The 19,380-nt window shown below is 39.0% G+C and overlaps 1 protein-coding gene across 1 annotated transcript in view; it reads left to right on the plus strand.

Annotated features, from left to right (window-relative positions):
• Window positions 1–19,380, plus strand: part of LOC128856419 (neuronal acetylcholine receptor subunit alpha-7) — a 356,900-nt gene that overhangs the window by 297,483 nt on the left and 40,037 nt on the right. The window contains exons 7-8 of the mRNA XM_054091719.1: window positions 16,609–16,684; window positions 17,158–17,352. Coding sequence (XP_053947694.1) covers window positions 16,609–16,684; window positions 17,158–17,352 — 271 coding nt within the window. The remainder of the gene's footprint in view (window positions 1–16,608; window positions 16,685–17,157; window positions 17,353–19,380) is intronic.

Consider the following 19,380-nt stretch of genomic DNA (forward strand, 5'->3'; position numbering starts at 1 on the left):
AAAGCTCACCAGTTCGTTTTATGAAAAATAAGTGAACGCCAACTAATAATGATTCTTACTTACTCACTACTCCATACATAGAGACTTTCCCGCTGGACTATGCATACTGATGAACATACACACGTACTCGGAATAAAGGTTACACAAAAAACGAGTGTAAAAACAATATTGTCATTAAAAACAATATTTTGCTTAAAATGTTTGCTATTCTGAGCTACACTGAGCGACACTGAGTGACTGTGCGCGTATGCTCGTATATTGCAACATCCCTGCAGGGAAAGGGCATACTTTTATAGATGCATTCTAGTTCAGATACTGATATTTAATAGAAGAAATCTTAGAACTTCCTTATTTACTAGAATAATACTTGCGAAATGATCAATTTGTTTTCAATTTTATTTGCTTTTAGTTGGTTTTTTAGATAAAAATGTTTAAGAATCGTATATGGGCGTGCTGATGCATTTGTGATGATTATAAGCAGATACTGACGAATACATTTACACGTTCATGAAATAAAGGCAAATATAGACTGGCAGCGGCCGCCGTGGCCGAATGGGTTGGTGCGTGACTACCATTCGGAATTCAGAGAGAGAACGTCGGTTCGAATCTCGGTGAAAGATCAAAATTAAGAAAGAGTTTTTTTCTAATAGCGGTCGCCCCTCGGCAGGAATGGCAAACCTTCGAAGGTATTTCTGCCAAGGAAAAGCTCCTCATAAAAAATATCTGCCGTTCGGAGTCGGCTTGAAACTGAAGGTCCCTCCATTTGTGTAACAACATAAAGACGCACACCACAAATAGGAGGAGGAGCTCGGCCAAATAACCAAAACAGGGTGTACACGCCAATTACACTTTTGGCTATGTTCAACAAAATCATAACCCATATTCTGAACAAGCGGTTAGCCGAAGGGGTAATGCAAAGTATGAGGAAAGGAAAACCTAGATTATGCCCGCAGAAATCACTTGTGGACCACATCAACAGTTTACGCTTCATTGTAAAACAGTCGGTAAAGCGAAGGTTTGCCCTTTACATGGTATTTATTTACTTTGAGAATTAGAAATCTTAAGCCACAATGCTATCTCGAAAGCGTTGCCTGCAAAATGATACCAAAGAAGCTGAATTCTGCCACCATTACTTTTTAATAGTGTGCTGGAAAGAGTGCTGCTAAAAGCCACTAAAGAAAAAAAAGAAAAAAATGGTTGCCATCAAATTTAACTAAAAGACTAAAGAGGAATTGAACAACTCTGATGACATCTGTTTGTTAAGTAGCACCTTTGCAGATATGAAAAGAAAGATCAAATAAATTTTTAGTATTCCAACGAAAGTAGGGCTGAAGTTAGCTGACAGAAGTTAGAATACAAACTGATTGAGCTGAAAAGTGAGCTCGCAATGATCTAGTTCCCAACTATATAGTATTTTTCCCTGCAGGGATGTACTTTCCTACATATTTTGGTGTGCACTCGCAAGCATTTGTGAAAGCTGTTTTAAATGCCCTCAGCTTTGTTTAACATTCAACATCATTTCGGGATTAAAAGATTTAATATTCGTTCGACTTTCATACGAACCAGCCACGAAATGCATATCTTATTGTATGCTCATACATTTTAATTTTTTTTTTTTTTCATTTACATAATTAAATTACTTGAGATAACACACTTTAGCAGTTCTTTGTCAGCTCGAGTTCTTGTTTCAATCACTTGAATGCAATCCCCTAATTTACTTGAAGATTTACGTATTTCATTTAAGCAAGAAAATGCCAATTCAATTCCTTCGGATAACTTTCAGCTTGACTGCAGTACCTTATACAGCAAAGTACAGAATTCGATTTAAAACTTCTGAATTCATTCAACCAAAGGCAGGCATTTCTATAGATTCTGTAGAAACTAGTAGACGGTAGCTATGCACCTTTCCTTCCTTTCCTTGAGCTTTAATGGAAACTTCAAGATGCAATCAGGCGTTATCAGTTGAGAGAAATGCATTAACTTTACAAAGAAACTACGGAAACACTCATCCATACATACGAACAACTGCATTTAAGTGGCTGAAAAGGCTGTACTTTCGCGCCAGTGAGTTCAAGCCAATTTCATTTCGCCACATCAGCTAACCGCAGGCAATGAATTGCGTTTGAATTGAGAAAGTAGGTGAGCGATTGCCTACAGAATCCTTGATATTTAATGCGCTTAAAATCGATGCCAATGTACCAAGGAAAAGATGATGCGTCATTGAAGAAAATATTGAATATTTTTTCTCAAATTTTTGCTAGCTATTGAAAAACTGGACCACAATGGCTTTAAAAGTGTGAGGTTTTGGGAATGACACTTAAGAACAAGCCAATAATGAGGCCGAAGTCGGTATATTAATATTTACTTGCGCAAGTACAAATACTTATCACGACATAGAAAAATGTTTGACAAAAATGTAACGCAAATTTAGGGCCGGTTTTTTAGTGCAGTCTATACTTTGCTCAGTTTAAAAAATTCACCACAGGTAAACTAGGTTCGGAGCTAGGTGCAAAGTACCTTTACACTCTTCGTCATCACGATTTTTCCATAACCCAGACCATCCATACCAAAATTGATAAATTTACCAGGTTTGGCCATTAGCTATCAAACCTTGTAAGTCTAGGTTTGGCCAATAACTATGGTGGCACGTCACGGGGGATTTGGTATTCACACACTCGTCCAAATAGTCGTTGTTCAGACCGCAAAGAAATTTCATTGTACTGATTATCTTCGTAAATCACTAACACAATCTTTGTTTTTTTTTTGTCAGGTATCTCTGGGTATATCTACAAATTATGGAAAAAAAAATTATATGAAAGTTTGAAACTACTGAAAATTAAAGGCGTTTGACAGCTGAACCCTAAATACTAAACTAATGAAGCTCCTACTGGCTCATTACGGCAGTCATTAAAAGTGGATTTAGGTCCATCCGGTTTAACGATAGGCACATCTAGATTTTTGAGTGCAAGTAGCTATGGTGAATCAAAGTGTTTAGAAATAAAACTCTTTGACATTATAGTTATAAGCAACCAGTGGTCCAAAAAAAGTTGACTACATATCACCTTAAGCAAGTACCGCAGTTTGAATTTTTTTTTTTAACGGAATTACGCATTTATTGTATGCCAAGGTAAAGTGATTCGGAAAGAGTACAATCTTCCGTCACTCCCTACTTCACCCTTCTCTTTTCAGGTGTTTATTACTCATGTCAAGCAATCATCAAAGCATGAAGCCAGGAATTCTGAGGAGTCGGAAGGAAACGGCACAACACTTCGGTGGTCTCTCCTTAATTTTTCTACGTTTAAATGTCGTAAAGATATCGAAAGATTGCAAATGCGCTGACGGTCAGGAAATCAACAACGCAGCTTTAGGGCATCAATCAGTATTGCATAGCTTAGAGTTATGTCCAGCAGACACTCATAATGTAGAACGGAAGTCCTCTTCGTCTGCAATAGGCGCTGATCGGACTCCGTTGTTGGTAAAGAAGGGGCGAGAGTTTGTTAATGTCCAATATCGAGGAATCATCAACGGCCTAGAACGCGTGCCTAGAGATCTCTTTTGCACGGCATTAAAAAAGCACCTGCTCCCGGAAACCATTATTAAACACGTCATTGACACCTTCCATCAAGTAACTACTCAGGTATTTTACCTGAGGGCTGACCCAAAGCTTCAAGGTTAATGTAGGCGTACAACGTGCCACAGCTTTAAGCCCACTTCTATTTAATCTGGTGATGGACTTCCTTACGCGTTAAATCCAAAGCAACCTCCCTTGGACACTGCTGTATGCTGACGATATAGCCCTTCTCGAACACGACAAAGCCATCCTCCAAGAAAATCTGATTCGGTGGGTTACCGTCCTTGAATTGAATGGGTTACGAGTAAGCTGCACAAGACCGAAGCAATCGAGTTCCCTTTTGTCATAGCGAGTGGTGAGAGTACAACTCATGCAATAAATATTAGCTGTTAGCTTTAAATACCTGGGCTCGCATGTTGCTCACCGAATTCAATGTAAATGGCAAAGCTAGAGAGCAGCCTCCAGTGTCCTGTGCGACAAGAAAACTCCACAAAAAATAAAAGAAAAAATCTACAGGATGCGCCATCTTTTATGTCGGTATGAAAACATTGAATAACTTTGAAAAAAAACAACTGATTTGTATGTATAAGTGAGGTATTTTTATTTGGTTTGCTTATTTACAATTTATTACAAATATTTTTTGAATACAATATCAATCAAATTTTATTAGCAATCACAAACTGCGATCATCTTTCTGCGTTTGTTATCACCTTGTTAAGCATTTCGGGTTTTACAGCGTCGATTTCGGTTGTTTCGGTGTAAAGCGATCCATGGTTGAAATTGTACTGAATTGACGTATCGAAAACATGTATGTTGAAGTCGATCGGTTGGTAAATGACAAAGTTATTCAGTGTTTACATACCGACATAAAAGATGGCACACCTTGTATAAAAGTACGATCGGGCCGGCAATGACATATGCATCCGAGGGCTGGGCTATACCACGTAAACTAGAGCTGAAGCTTCTTCTTCTTAATTGGCGCGATAACCGCTTACGCGATTTTGGCCGAGCTTAACAAAGCGCGCCAGTCGTTTCTTTCTCGTGCTAACCGGCGCCAGTTGGACACACCAAGTGAAGCCAAGTCCTTCTCCACCTGATCTTTCCAACGCAGAGGAGGCCGCCCTCTTCCTCTGCTACCACCAGCTGGTACCGCATCGAATACTTTCAAAGCCGGAGCGTTTGTATCCATTCGGACGACATGACCCAGCCAACGAAGCCGCTGGATCTTTATTCGCTGCGCTATGTCTATGTCGCCGTAAAGCTCATACAGCTCATCGTTCCATCGCCTGCGATATTCGCCGTTGCCAACGTGCAAAGGTCCAAAAATCTTACGCAGAATCTTTCTCTCGAACACTCCAAGCGTCGCTTCATCGGATGTTGTCATCGTCCACGCTTCTGCGCCATACGTTAGGACGGGCATGATGAGAGTCTTGTAGAGTGTTAGTTTTGTTCGTCGAGAGAGGACTTTACTGCTCAGTTGCCTACTTAGTCCAAAGTAGCACTTGTTGGCAAGAGAGATTCTACGTTGGATTTCAAGGCTGACATTGTTATCGGTGTTAATGCTGGTTCCTAAATAAACGAAGTCTTTTACAACCTCGAAATTATAACTGTCTACAGTGACGTGAGTGCCGATACGCGAGTGCGCCGACTGTTTGTTTGAAGACAGGAGGTACTTCGTTTTGTCCTCGTTCACCACCAAACCCATTCGCTTTGCCTCTTTATCCAGTTTGGAGAAGGCAGAACTAACAGCGCGGTTGTTAAGGCCGATGTATCAATATCATCGGCATATGCCAACAATTGTACGCTCTTATAAAATATTGTGCCTGAGCGATTAAGTTCTGCGGCTCGTACGATGCTCTCCAACATCAGGTTAAAGAAGTCACACGACAGCGAGTCACCCTGTCTGAAACCTCGTTTGGTATCAAACGGCTCGGAGAGGTCCTTCCCAATTCTGACGGCGCTGCTGGTGTTGAGCAACGTCATCTTACATAGCCGTATTAGTTTTGCGGGGATACCAAATTCAGACATAGCGGCATACAGGTAACTCCTTTCCGTACTGTCGAATGCAGCTTTGAAGTCGACAAAAAGATGATGTGTGTCGATTCTCCTTTCATGGGTCTTTTCCAAGATTTGGCGTATTGTAAATATTTGGTCGATGGTAGATTTTCCAGGTCTGAAGCCACACTGATAAGGTCCAATCAGTTGGTTGACGGTAAGCTTCAGCCTTTCACACAATACGCTCGCTAGAACCTTATAGGCGATATTTAGAAGACTAATCCCGCGGTAATTGGCACAAATTGCAGGATCGCCCTTCTTATGGATTGGGCAGAGCACACTTAAATTCCAATCGGCAGGCATGCTTTCATCCGACCATATTTTGCATAGGAGCTGATGCATGCACCTTACCAGCTCCTCGCCGCCATGTTTGAATAGCTCAGCCGGCAGTCCGTCGGCGCCCGCGGCTTTGTTGTTCTTTAGCCGTGATATTGCTATTCTCACCTCGTCATGGTCGGGTAACGGAACGATAATTCCGTCGTCAACGATTGGGGTATCGGGATCTTCACTTTCTCTATGACATGCGCAGCTGTCACTGTTTAACAGGTTCGAGAAGTGTTCCCTCCATAATTTGAGATTGCTCTGTACGTCAGTCACCAGATCACCGTCTTTGTTCTTACAGGAAAACGCCCCGGTCTTAAAACCTTCTGTAAGCCGCCGAACTTTCTGGTAGAATAGAGCTGAAGCTGCACGCGGTAAAAATGCGGATGCTGAGGTGAGCCAGCGGCGTTACACTGCTGGATAAGATCAAAACACCTTTATTCCTAGTAGTAATTAAGTTGATCCAGTGAGTACTAAGCTCCAGGAAAACCATCTAGGTTTGTGAAAAAAGGCCAGGCAGGCCACAAAAAACCTTAAAAAAACACCTTAGAAAACGAAAAGTGATGCCAAAACGTCAGTGAAGAGGCGACTTAAGACCGCGTGACCAGGAGATTTCGCACAAGGAGAGTCAACCCGAAATAGTATAAGGGAAGGTTAAGGAAGAGTTAGCATTACTGTCTGCGTTGAAAATGAATTCAATGGTGCAAAAACCTTACAATTGTTGGGAAACTGTTTCGGTAATTATTCTCTAATGAAAACAGCTGCTTACGAGTGGCACGAATACTTTAGAAGAGATCGTGAGTCCATCGAGGATGAAGTAAAAAGAGCGTGGTGGCAGGCCATTGACAATGAAAACTGATGCAAGCATTAATAAAGTGAAACAAAAACTAATCAGTAACAAGAAATTAACTATCAGAAAGCTGGCTGAGGACTTAAACATTGCTTATGGGTCCTTTAAGGCCACTTTAATTAATAGTTTGGGTTTGTACCGTCTTGCAGCAAGGGAATGAGTGGAGAGTTCCGAAAGAACCAAGACCAAAAAACTCGACGTTTTCAGTAAAAAAGAAAGGGAAGCTCACAATTTTTATGGATTATAAAAGTATTGTGCACCACAATTTTTTTCTGGAAGGTTAAACTGTCAATAAGGACTATTATTTTGGGCATTAGGAGACGTTTACGTGAAGTAATTCACAAAAAAAGAGAAGATTTGTGGGAAAACTTCTTCGCGGTTTTGCACCGTGACGTGAATTTTGTCATCATTATCTGTGAATTTTCGCCGCAGAACGCAGAACCATCCAACAGTCAACGAATTCAGTTGGTATGGCTCCCAGCTATTTTTTTTTTGTTTTTTTTTTTTTTACTGAGTCAAAAACCCCCTACAGAAACCGCGTTTGAACAGCCGAAAGGAAGTAATGGAAAATCAAAGAGGGAAAATCAATCCCGGAAAGGGAGTTCCAGAAATATTTTCAGAGTCGGATCAAACGCTGGCATAAGTGCGTTGCAGTTCTTTGAAGGCAATACTATCACTTTTGAGAAATAATTTTAATCAAGCTGGTAAAGCTAAATGAAGTGACAGCCGAATAGCCAGTAATAGCCAGTTTCAGTTAGTTGCGAATATTTATACGAAGTTACGATTATTATTATATAAAACAGCAATAGTTCAAAACCAATAACTCACTGTGATGGTGACGCAATAAACACCAAAGTCACAACAAATGCCATTAATCGCTTGAAACTATTTAAAACAGGCACACACGCCAGCACAAACTGCGAGGAAGAGCAATCATTCTTCCTCTCTCTCTCTCTCCCTTTCTCTCCCCCTCCCTCTCTCTCTCGCACACCCAGTACCCCTTTTGGTTGCTGCATGCTGGCGATGTGGTGCAGTGGAATTTAAGTGCTGCTGACAATGAATTATTTGCGATTCCTAATGGCAACGCCCAAAAACAGTTCAAACGCCCGCTCGCTTGCAAAAGTTGCCACGCAATTTACAATAACTTTTAAGGATGTTTGAGCATGCAGCGAATAGTGAGCGAGTTATTTAAGGCAAACGAGTTTACAGAAAATTGTAAAAGGTTATAAAAATCGAAACAAATTTGGTGTATGTTAACATTTCTGTTCGGTTTTTATTTATAAAATATGTTTGGCCGAACTTCTCCCCCTATTTGTGGTGTGCGCCTTCATATTGTTCAACAAATAGAGGGGCCTACAGTTTAAAGCCGACCCCGAACGATTTTTTATAAGGCCCACTTTTCATGGCAGAAATACACTAGCACGGTTGCCATTGCCTGCTGAGGGGCGACCGCTGTTAGAAAAATCCCTTCTGATTTCACCCGTGTAGGATGTGTAAGGAAATGGAAAGGGTGAACGGTGTTATATACATAGTTTAGTATGCGCCAGCAGTATCTGGTTTTAAAAATAATTTTCTATAAGAACCATCTTAATTTGTAAAGCAGGTTAAGTACGGTGCCAAATTTTAGAAGAAAATGGGCTTAATTACAACTTTTTAAACGAAATTTTACATCACTACCATAGCCAGGGCGCCGAAGAATTTCAGAATATTTCAAATAAACGTTAAGTAGGTTAGATGGCCAGAATAAAAAAATAAATAAATAATTGGCGCGTGCACTTCTGTTAGGTGTTTGGCCGAGCTCCTCCTCCTATTTGTGGTGTGCGTCTTGAAGGAATGGAGGGACCTACAGTTTCAAGCCGACTCCGAACGGCAGATATTTTTATGAGGAGCTTTTTCATGGCAGAAATACACTCGGAGGTTTGCCATTGCCTGCCGAGGGGCGACCGCTATTAGAAAAAAGTTTTTATTAATTTTGCTTTCACCGAGATTCAAACCAACGACCTCTCTGTGAATTCCGAATGGTAATCACGCACCAACCCATTCGACTACGGCGGCCGTAGAATACCTGTAAAAAATTTCACAGCATAGAGGAAGAAACCTCCTCTACACCCATCTAGTGCTGTTGATGTAGTGGAAGAGCGAAAAGGGATCTAGGCTGCCTGAGAAGTGCCTCAGGCTATCCCTTAAAGACACTCTAAGGGAACCTCATACCTCTCTTTCTCTGCCGGATCCTCACAGCTTCTGAAATGGGAGATTCTCCGATTTTCGATCACCCATTGATCGGTGACCACCGCTATGAGTTTGGAAATTGAGTGGCATGGGATCCCCAGCACTTTAAACGTCGTTCTTGGTAAGATTAAACTCCATCTGTCTTGCATTTGCATGCCTCCAGGATCGCGAAGGCCTCTGCTTTAAAAACACTAAGAGCTTTCGACAGTTTGAAGGAGATTGAAATATTGGCCGATCTAGAGAACGTCCCCGTTCAAGCTCTACACTCCAAATTGGATCCATCGGTTAAGAGAGACCTATGAGAGAGGTGAGAGGTACCTATGCCCGTACAGACTCTGCCTCCATCCAATCCAGCCTGCTTGGAAAGATAGCCATAGACAACCCTTAAAACCCAGTTTGCGGATGGAAATATCTGTACGAAGTACAGGGAAGGAAGGAAAAATCTGCCTCAAACTGCTAGCTTGTCCTGCAGGATATTGTCTTATTAAGCAATAAGTATTAATAGGTCAAAAAAACCTTAATGTCTTACTGTTTTTTTTTTTTGTAATTTTTTCCAACTAACTAGTTTCACATTTCTACTACGTTTTTTGTTTAACTTCGTGCCTTGTTTGACTATTTTGTGAAGACTCCTGGTAAGCAAAAAATATGCACCCTTACCTTTTTTATTAGCATTTCATTAAAAGAAAAATCTACAAGTTTTTATTTACAACTTGAAGCGAAAGCAAATAGACACAATGAGTTTTGCAATTCAATGCCGAACTATAGTTTTTCCCAAAACACACAGCCTCGCAAAAATCAGGCTGAAAACCAAAATTACAGATTCTACAAGCAGCGCACAGTCGCAGTAATGAAAACAACGGTAACAGCAAAAACAACAGTAAGAACAACCTCAGCAAATACTCGCATAAAACAAAATTAAAGCTCAGTAAATCTGCACAATATTCGCACATTTGTTGTTGCGCCTGTGCATACTTTCACTCTGGCACTAACCTTCTGCTCTGCGCAGCGACATGTCCACCTCACTTTAACGTTACATCAGACCGCACCTTGTCCGTTTGTCCTGCAGCCATCAGCGGCCTTGCCAGCAAACAAACTAAACTAGCAACAAAGCGACTTGCAAACAACACGACGACGACGGCCAACTGTCAGCCAACAGGCAAAATTCGTCAGTCATCAGTCGTCGGCTTTCAAGAGTAAATGTTAAATACGTGGCACATATACATATTTATGTGGCAAGAATTTTCGAAACTGCCTTAACGTTTATTAACTGCAGCAAAGAGGCACTCATTCCTCTGGGAGAACAACGCGAATGTACTTTGCGCTGAAAAAAATATTTTATACCACGCCAACGCATTTAGAATCGTAGAGTAAGGTCATCTAGTCGAAGACGATAGATTACAAAGTTTTGGATATCCGAAGCAAAATTGTGTGAGTAACTTTGGCTACCACGTAATGGGGAATTCGGCAACCGAATTCTGCCCGCTCATTTCACACGTATTCACCTACTCGTCTCATAATTCTAAATGTTTAGACGGCATCAAAGATAAATGCATATTTTGAGAGTCAGTTTTTCGGAAGCGCTAAAGTAAAACCAAATATATAGGCTGGCAGAGTAGAAACGCTGAGAAATGAAATTTAAATAAATCAACAACGAGATATGAGATATCAAATATTCTGGCTTCACTGGAAAGAATAAATATTCCATTATTTATGGAATAGCAAGCAAACAGCTATTAAAACCATTAAATCCCCATTTAATCTCCTTGCCGAGAAGCAGGCTGTTGAGCACTTTCTCTGTAAATATCCGGGTGCTCCTTTCTTCGACAGCCTGGGGCAGTGCGCCAACTTAAATCCAATCAATCTTCTCCATTATATCAACAGCTCTGGCTGGCTGAAGATATCTTCCTGTTGGAGCTGTCATAGTGGTATTAAAGCGGCGCTTTAGTGCTACTTGGCGAGTACCAGAGTGGTACCTCAACCATTTCACCTACCTATGCTACCAGTATTATCAAAAATATTGACCAACAAACCAAGTGTCTAATTGGATTAATGAATGAAAGAAAATGAGGTTTGCGCTTCGACCTTAAGATTTTTTGTTCACTTTATTATTATTATTTTCTTTTTTTTTTTTGTTTAGAGACGAGGATAAAAATGTAAAAATTTTAACTGACTAACAGTTTAACTGATACAAATCCCTCCTCTTCGACCCGGGAGTGCATATTTACATTACATTGAGGTGGAGCCGTGATTGTGTCTATTACTCACGGCAGGTTCCTGGATGAAGGTAATACGTCGAAGATAGTCCTCAATCGCTTCCACTGTAGGTGGGCTCTAAAAAGACATCGAAAATGCGGTTATGTCCTGAACAATGCCGTCTTGTCACTGTACGATTTAGTGTTGAGCGATAAACTCAGGTGTCTATAATTATCGTCAGTTCGTCTCTAATCGATCTCTACTAGAACTCTGTTTCTAAATGCATCTCTGCTTCCCTATACTCATCCCTGTACCTCATTCAAACCGCGTTCTCTCCCTAGTATGGAGCTGGGTTGCGCTAAGCGTACGTGCCTTTCTTCAGCGCTCCATATACCCAGCGAGGGCAGATGGCTGCATAACCTTCCTGTGAGAATGGCAGTGAGCGTTCTTAGGACAGCGTCTTCTTCTTGATTGGTGTGATAACCGTCTACGCGATTTTGGGCGAGCTTGGGCACTCCAAGTCCTTCTGCACCTGATTTGTCAACGCATAGGAGGCCATCTTATAGCACCTCCTTCTTGATGGTATGCCATCTCATGGCAAAGAAGGGCTCCGACTCTATTAGTAAGGAGTTTGCAGCTTTCCAGTCAACGCTTTCACTACTTCGTTCTTAACTATTTCGCGCTGATCTGAAGAATAAATGCGTATGAATGAGTAATGAGGACTTTACAAGCCAAGGCCTTGAGAGCTGCCTGACAGTCTGTCGCCCAGAATAGCTATTTAGTTCTTCCGGAGGTTTCTTCCTGCATTGGTCTCTGCATATATACATATAACACGCACCTCCACTTCGGAAGCACGGTTTTTTTTCGGTGTCATGTATCCCAGCGCGCATTCCTTTGGGTATTTTCGAATCATTTGCAATCGGTAATGCAAGGCAGCTTCCATTAAAAGAGTGGGATGCTCCTGTTTGCCTTCACATCTAATTAAGTCGAAGATCACATCAGATCAGCTCAGATCCAAAAGGTGCCTAGAGTTTGTAAAGTTGTGCAATTGTCATAACTATAAGTTGGGTGGATGCAGACTTTTGCCAACATTAAGATTTTTCTTCCGCAAACACCTTTATGAAGATACGCACGTACAAACTCAAGTCAGCGTTTTCGCTATGAAATCGAGAATTACATGCAGGAAAAAGCTAACTAAAATACAACAAAGCCGCTTTTGTTGCAATGAAAAAACCTAACTATGCATATTCGCTTTGAGCTGCGAAAACACTCTTTACTTCATTTTAAGTTAATGTAAAACCTTCAGAAAATACTTATACTCCTGAAAAATACTTGCTGCGGAAAAGCAAACTACAAATGACATTGGCCGTGCTGGTGAAATAAATGTACAAAAGCAACAGTAGAATTCTTTAGAATTTCTATTTGCATACCCTTCGCCGACTTGCATGCCGCTGCCTCCATATATTCTAATTACATAAATAAAATAGAGCAGTTCTTTTGTTTTGCTGGCACAAATTTCGCAGCAACCAAATAGCGAAAAGTCAAATGTACTTACGCAAATGCAAAATGCTAAAATACTGCCAAGCTAATTAAATCACTCGAATACTCGCTTAATTGTAACGAATGCAGCGAGTGGAAAATGAAAAATGCAAATCCTTGAATCTGTGAGGGAAGGCGATGTTGCTTCGCAAATTTACATACATATTTGCATATGTACGAAAGTTTGTAAGTATTTGTGTGTACATGCGGACACACTAAAACTAAGAAATGAGAGAGAAACTTTTTTAAATAAATTTTTGTTTGTTCAAAAAATACAAAAGTAATTCGAACCAGCGCAGACTTGCCAATTTCTATCTCTTTTGATCCCCACGCAATGCTATGAACTGGCGACTTCTATACAAGCCACCGCATTAGTATTGTAAAACTGCATGTTTGCGTGTACTTATTTATTTATTTAATATCCAATACAACAACTATTGGCCATATTTCAGCATTGAATATAAAATAAGGTAACTGTTTACTCCCTGGGGAAATGAGGTGGAAAAATGTGCTGTGGTGTAAAGATAAATTGAGTTTTGCAGTGCCAAATGCAAACTAAAATTTTGGCAATAGAAAAATAAAACAAACACTCGTGCGAAACTTCTATTTTTTGTGTGTGGCTGAAATTGCTAAATTTTATAAGTAAAATGAACAGAATAAAAAGAATAAAGGAAATAAAAACAATGTATTCATTCCAATTGAGAACTTTTAAGGCAACGTGCGAGCCGTCAGTTAATGCCTGAGTGAGTACCACTTATGGAAGGTGATCAGATTGGAGGTACTTTTTCCAAACTAAATACATAATTTTTTTCAGTATTCATCATGGAAAGGCTTACGCCACAACAAATTTTACAAATCGCAGAATTGTATTATAAAAACCAACGCTCTGGGAATAGTGTTCATTGCCCGCTCAGGCCAACTTATGGTGTACATAACTGTTCTACCGTTGTTGGATGATACTCGACCGATTAGACCACATACAGCCCGAAGTGAAGACAATATTGCGGTTAGCAATGAGAGTTTTGCCGAAGTCCTATAAGAATCGATTCGGCGCCGATCTCTTCAACTTGGCCTATCTTATAGCGCTACTCGAGCGATTTTACGCAAAGATCTTGGTTTCAAAGCATATAAAATACAGCTAGTCCAAGATTTAAAGCCGGCCCATTCTCCAAAGCGTCATAATTTTAGTCGTTGGGCTCTTGAAAAATGCGCCGAGGATCCTCATTTTGGAACACAAATTTCGTTCAGCGATGTGGCCCATTTTTGGATTAATGGCTAAGTCAATAAGCAAAATTATCGTATTTGGACTGAAAAGCAACGCCAAACCATTCAAAAACAACCATTGCAACCACTGAAAACAACCCTTTGGTGCGGCCCATGGGCTGGAGGAATCATCGGCCTATATTTCTTCATGGTCGAGGCTGTAACAGTGAATGGCCAACGCTACCGCGAACTGATTTTTTGATGCCGGAAATTGAAGCCAATGATTTCCACAACATTTGGTTCCAGCAAGACAGCGCTACTTGTCATACAGCCCTTGAAACAATGGATAATATTGGCAGTGAGCATCGTGGTTTCGGTAAGCAATTTATCTCTTGTCTCGGACCAGTGGATTGTTCACTAAGATTGTGTGATATCACACCTTTGAACTTTTATTTGTAGGGGTATGCAAAATCTAAATATTTTGTGGATAAACCAGTTTCGATAGAGGTATTGGAAGCCAACATGATTAGAGTTATTCACGAGATACCGACGGAAATCCTCCAGCGAGGTGCAGTTGCGTAAAACATTTGAAAGGGATTATATTGAATTTAAAAAATGAGTGTCATGAATGGTTCCACACAAAAATAATAAAGACTGTCCAATCAATTTGAGTTTTCGTTGTTTTATTTTAATCAATTTAATATTTACAAAATTGTTTTTCTTCACCCTAGGCTTATATGTATATAAGCACATCAACGGAAATATGGCCCATGTCAGAAAGAAAATTTGGGCATGTTTACCCCACATCTGCCCCAACACGTTTAGGAAAATTGTAAAAAACATTCCCAAAAAAAGTATGGATGGTCTTGCGAGCATTAAATTTTTTGCATTTTGTTTTGATAAAATTTGTTTTGAAATTATCTTTTTAAGAAATGTCCCATCATAACAAATTATCTTTAATAAATCACTTGCAGCCAGAATCTTCATCGATGATTGGAAAGTGGCAACAGTTACTCTAATCTTTATAAGTGGCAATAAAATAGATGTGCGTAATTGTAGGCTAATTTCAAAACTGTTCACTACTTCCTATTCGAAGCTATTATTAAAGAAAAATAATAATTAATTAATTATAAATAATTTCCTACGAAAAATATTATTTCTTCCAACCTAGCCGTTTTCACGGAACACTGTATTAAATAATTTTCGTCTGGACTTCAAGAATTATTTTGTGTCTACTGGGCTGTCTTGGCTTTCATTCGGTTTTTCTTCTATAGTTACAATCTTATTTAAGTGAGAAAAGGCCGCCCTAGCAGAATGCACGCTACAACCCATTCTGCTACTACCATTCTTTCTACCAAATGATATAAAGAATTGCTTCTAATAGCGGTCAATGGCAAACCTCCGAGTGTGTTCCTGCTATGAAAAAGCTGCTCATAAAAACCATTTGACGCTCGGAGTCGGATTAGCACTGTAGGAGCCTCCATTAAGGTGGAACAACATCAAAGCGCACACCACAAATAGGAGAAGTAGCTCGGCCAAATACCGAATAGAAGTGTACGCGCCAACTATTTATTTATTTATTGCCAATCCTAAGGTACCTCAAGGTAGTATTTCAGGTCGCTACTTTTACTCGTATTTGTAAATAATATTAGCAGATGCTTTTCATTTGCCAGGGACCCTTTATATGAAAACCATTTAAAATGTGTTGCCCCAATAAGAAACCCACAGGCTCCTGGTATATCTTTAAATTTAACAAAATGCCTTCAAGTCATTTACTCGAAATCTCGTTTGATTCTACAATCGGCGTATTATATCTCAAATAATGTCCTCCAATATATGGATGAGAGTAAAGACTTCGGGGTAATTTCCAACTCTAATTTTTCATTCTCAAATCATATCAATTATATTATCTCAAAATCGTGCTCGATCTTGATCTTTTTTAGTCGTAACAGTTCAAACTTCTCAGACCCTCACTCGATGAAATTACTGTTATCTTCTTTCACTTCTTGTCTCTTCTCTTTATTATTTTTCATCTCGTTTGATTATTTTTCAATCACAATTGATATTAACCGTCATTTTTCCGCAGTTTTGTCACCGAAAACTCCCCTAATCCGCTTAAATTTTGGGAATTAGGTCTAATAGTTGACACGGATTAGTTGCACTGAATTCCTGAGATAATTCCGAATTAAGTCGTTAATTATCAATAATCAATTCTCTTCTTTGTTGAACGCGTCATTTAATTCCCTAATATAATGGAAACAGTGTTAAAGCCACTGTAAAGAGTACTAACATGGCTCCCACATCAAAATCTTCTGAGTGTGTTTATCATAAAATATGTCAACATTTTCAACAGAAACGTTAGATGCACCTGTTAACACTGGGCTCCATTAGTGTCTGAAATATAAGTAGTAACCCTCGTCAATATGCCGTCTGTCTTAAATTGAATTTTCTTATTCAGAAAATATTCTTCACCTAATTTTAAGTCTCAATACTTTGCAATTTCTTACTCTACTATAACTTTTTCAAAACAAATAAAAAACAAAAAATTATCAAATGCCTTAATCTATCACTTCATTTAAAAATCCATCCTATCAAATTTGCCCTCATTTAGTACCAATAATAAATACTCGCATATTTTTCTTTCCAGTTGGATTTGCAGCTGCAAGACGAAGCCGGCGGTGACATTTCAAGTTTCATAACGAACGGCGAATGGGACCTACTAGGTAAGAGAGTTGTTGCAAGTTAAGAACACATTTCTTAAAAATTCTTATTTTAAATAAATATCAAAGATTTTAAAATAACTAACTAACAAACTAATTAAATCACAACTTATAAAAAGCAAATCTCTTAGTTTCTTTTTTTGCTTTCACATATTTCTTCATAATAAATAGTGAATTACTAACAAATTCTCATCATACATCCAACAAAACATCACTAAGCGTCTTTTTCTAAATATGCCAACAAAAATTTCACCAACAACTATTATACCTATACATACTTACTTGCCTATATATGTACTTCAACATTAAAATAATATTTTTTAGTAATGATTTATCGAGCCTATCTAATGCGCTGCTTTCTCTTTCTCTCTTTCCCTCTCTTTGCCGAAAAATAAACATAAAAAAACATAAAAACAATCCTCTCTTTCTCGTCGTATGGTCACCGTCGCACGTACACTCGTACACTCTCTTTGCAGGTGTACCCGGTAAACGAAATGAAATCTACTATAATTGCTGCCCAGAACCTTATATTGACATAACGTTCGCCATTTTAATACGACGGAAAACTTTGTACTATTTTTTTAACCTTATTGTGCCGTGCGTGCTGATAGCTTCAATGGCACTGCTAGGGTTCACACTGCCCCCCGATTCTGGTGAGAAGCTCTCGCTAGGTAAGTCTCCTACGTTCGCGTCAGTATTACTACTAAACAGACAATTGAAATTAAGAGCGAATTATCTAACCTTCCAAATAAAAAATATTACTTGATTTGAAAAAAAAGTTAAATTATGAATTGGAGTGAAGTAAATTATTCGTCGTTTCAGTTGAGTTTGTTTCTTCCGTTTGCCTATGCAGCAAATCCCACCCTCAAGAGTGAACCAAATGCTTTTAAACAAACATTTTGTAGGCGTTCCTAGAAAAATGCATGCGCATTCCGAACAGAAATAGTGGCCCCCGTTTAATTTTTAAAGCTAAATTTTGGAAACCAGACACACTTTTTTACACCAGTTTAAATAGACTGCGCGCTACTGATGCCAACACCCTTTATCTGCAATTCATAAATAAAAGTGTACACGTTTTTGGAAAGACAGGAATTTTCATTCAATTAATTGAGATTGTTTTCAAAATTTCATAAATCGGTATGGAGGAATAACTGTTGATGAAACTAAAAACAAATCGATAAGTTTCCCTGTAAATTTACGCAGGACATCAGAGGCCATAAGTTAAATGTCAGAATAATATAGCCAGAATATGGAATTTGAGTACCTACATGTAATATATTGTTGTCGATGTAAAATATTGTAAATTATTATGTAATATAATTGAGCAAGAAATCCCATAAAATTGTATGAAGATAATCAAGTTATTTATTTATCTTTATTTGACTTGGACAACTTCAGCCGAATCCTACAACGACCGTCAATCATTTATCCTTCTACATTTAGTCCACAGCCCATACCCACGATTTTGCTCTACCAAAGCTATTTCTCTCCTTCTTCTGTCACAGCTCCTTTTAGCCCAGCATTTCCGATATGGCAGCAATAAGATCATCATCTACATATATTCTAAGAAAGCACTCCCGCACACACTCTCTTATAGACTAGACAGATGGACGCCGAAATATCAAGACAATTAATGTAATTTCGAATGTGTTAGTGCAAAATAGCCTTGCACTCAGTCTTTCTTGTTCTTCTCTTTAATCCGCTTAAATAATGAGAATTAAGTCTAGTTGTCAGTCCGGATTATTTGCTCTTAATTCCTGAGAGAATCCAGAATTAAGTCGTTAGTCCCGGTTAACGCCACCATCTGTCTAGGCTATAAACGGGTACTCTGATGGGGCAAATACCTCGCAAGACATTGGAGCTTGGATTTAGGGTCCTAAACCAAAATATTCATACCCGTGGATAAATTTCCACTTCTTCTAATTCTAATCCAGTGTAAACTTCTTTAACTCTTCGAATTCTACGGCAGCTATAAAGCATCTGTTGAACAATTTTTGCGCGGCATTTGAAGCTGTTTTTGATAAGCTTGTTGAGCCTGATTTCGAGCTACTTTAGATATACCATTTTTTGGCATATTCAACAAGATCTTTAATCTCTGGGAAAAATTCTGAAACATAATTATAGGACACAGAAAATTGAGAAGAAGCCGCATATGCTGCTGACACGATGTGAGCAGCTAGGTCTCTCTCCTTAAATTAATTCTCCTATCTGGACTGACGAGAATTTTGTCTGTTAAAATTCACAGTTTGTCAAGAATGAGTTTATATATTGTAAATAAACCCAGTGTTTCTACTTTAGTATCCAAATATTTTATTCTTCTAATTTTACGAACCTTTTTTCTCACAAATAGGAGATAAACATAAAACACAAAAAGTCTCTGCATTTCATAGATGTCAAATAACTCTTTTTACAAATAATGCAAAGTGATGTTATATACAAGGCTTTAAATAACGCATTGGACCTTGTGACATAACTAATACTTAGTATGCTGATCTTCAAATTTTGCAAATATTGCTCCGAGTCCATAGTAATATAAGTAAGTGGGTAAACTTCTATTAGGTGGTCGTTCGAGCTCCACCTCCTATTTGTGGTGTGCGCCTTGATGTTGTTCCAGAAATGGAAGGATCTACAGTTTTAAGCCGACTTATGAGGAACTTTTCCATGACAGAAATGCAATCAGTGTTTACATAGAAATACAC

This window comes from Anastrepha ludens, chromosome 3, assembly GCF_028408465.1.
Source record: "Anastrepha ludens isolate Willacy chromosome 3, idAnaLude1.1, whole genome shotgun sequence".
NCBI lineage: Eukaryota > Metazoa > Arthropoda > Insecta > Diptera > Tephritidae > Anastrepha > Anastrepha ludens.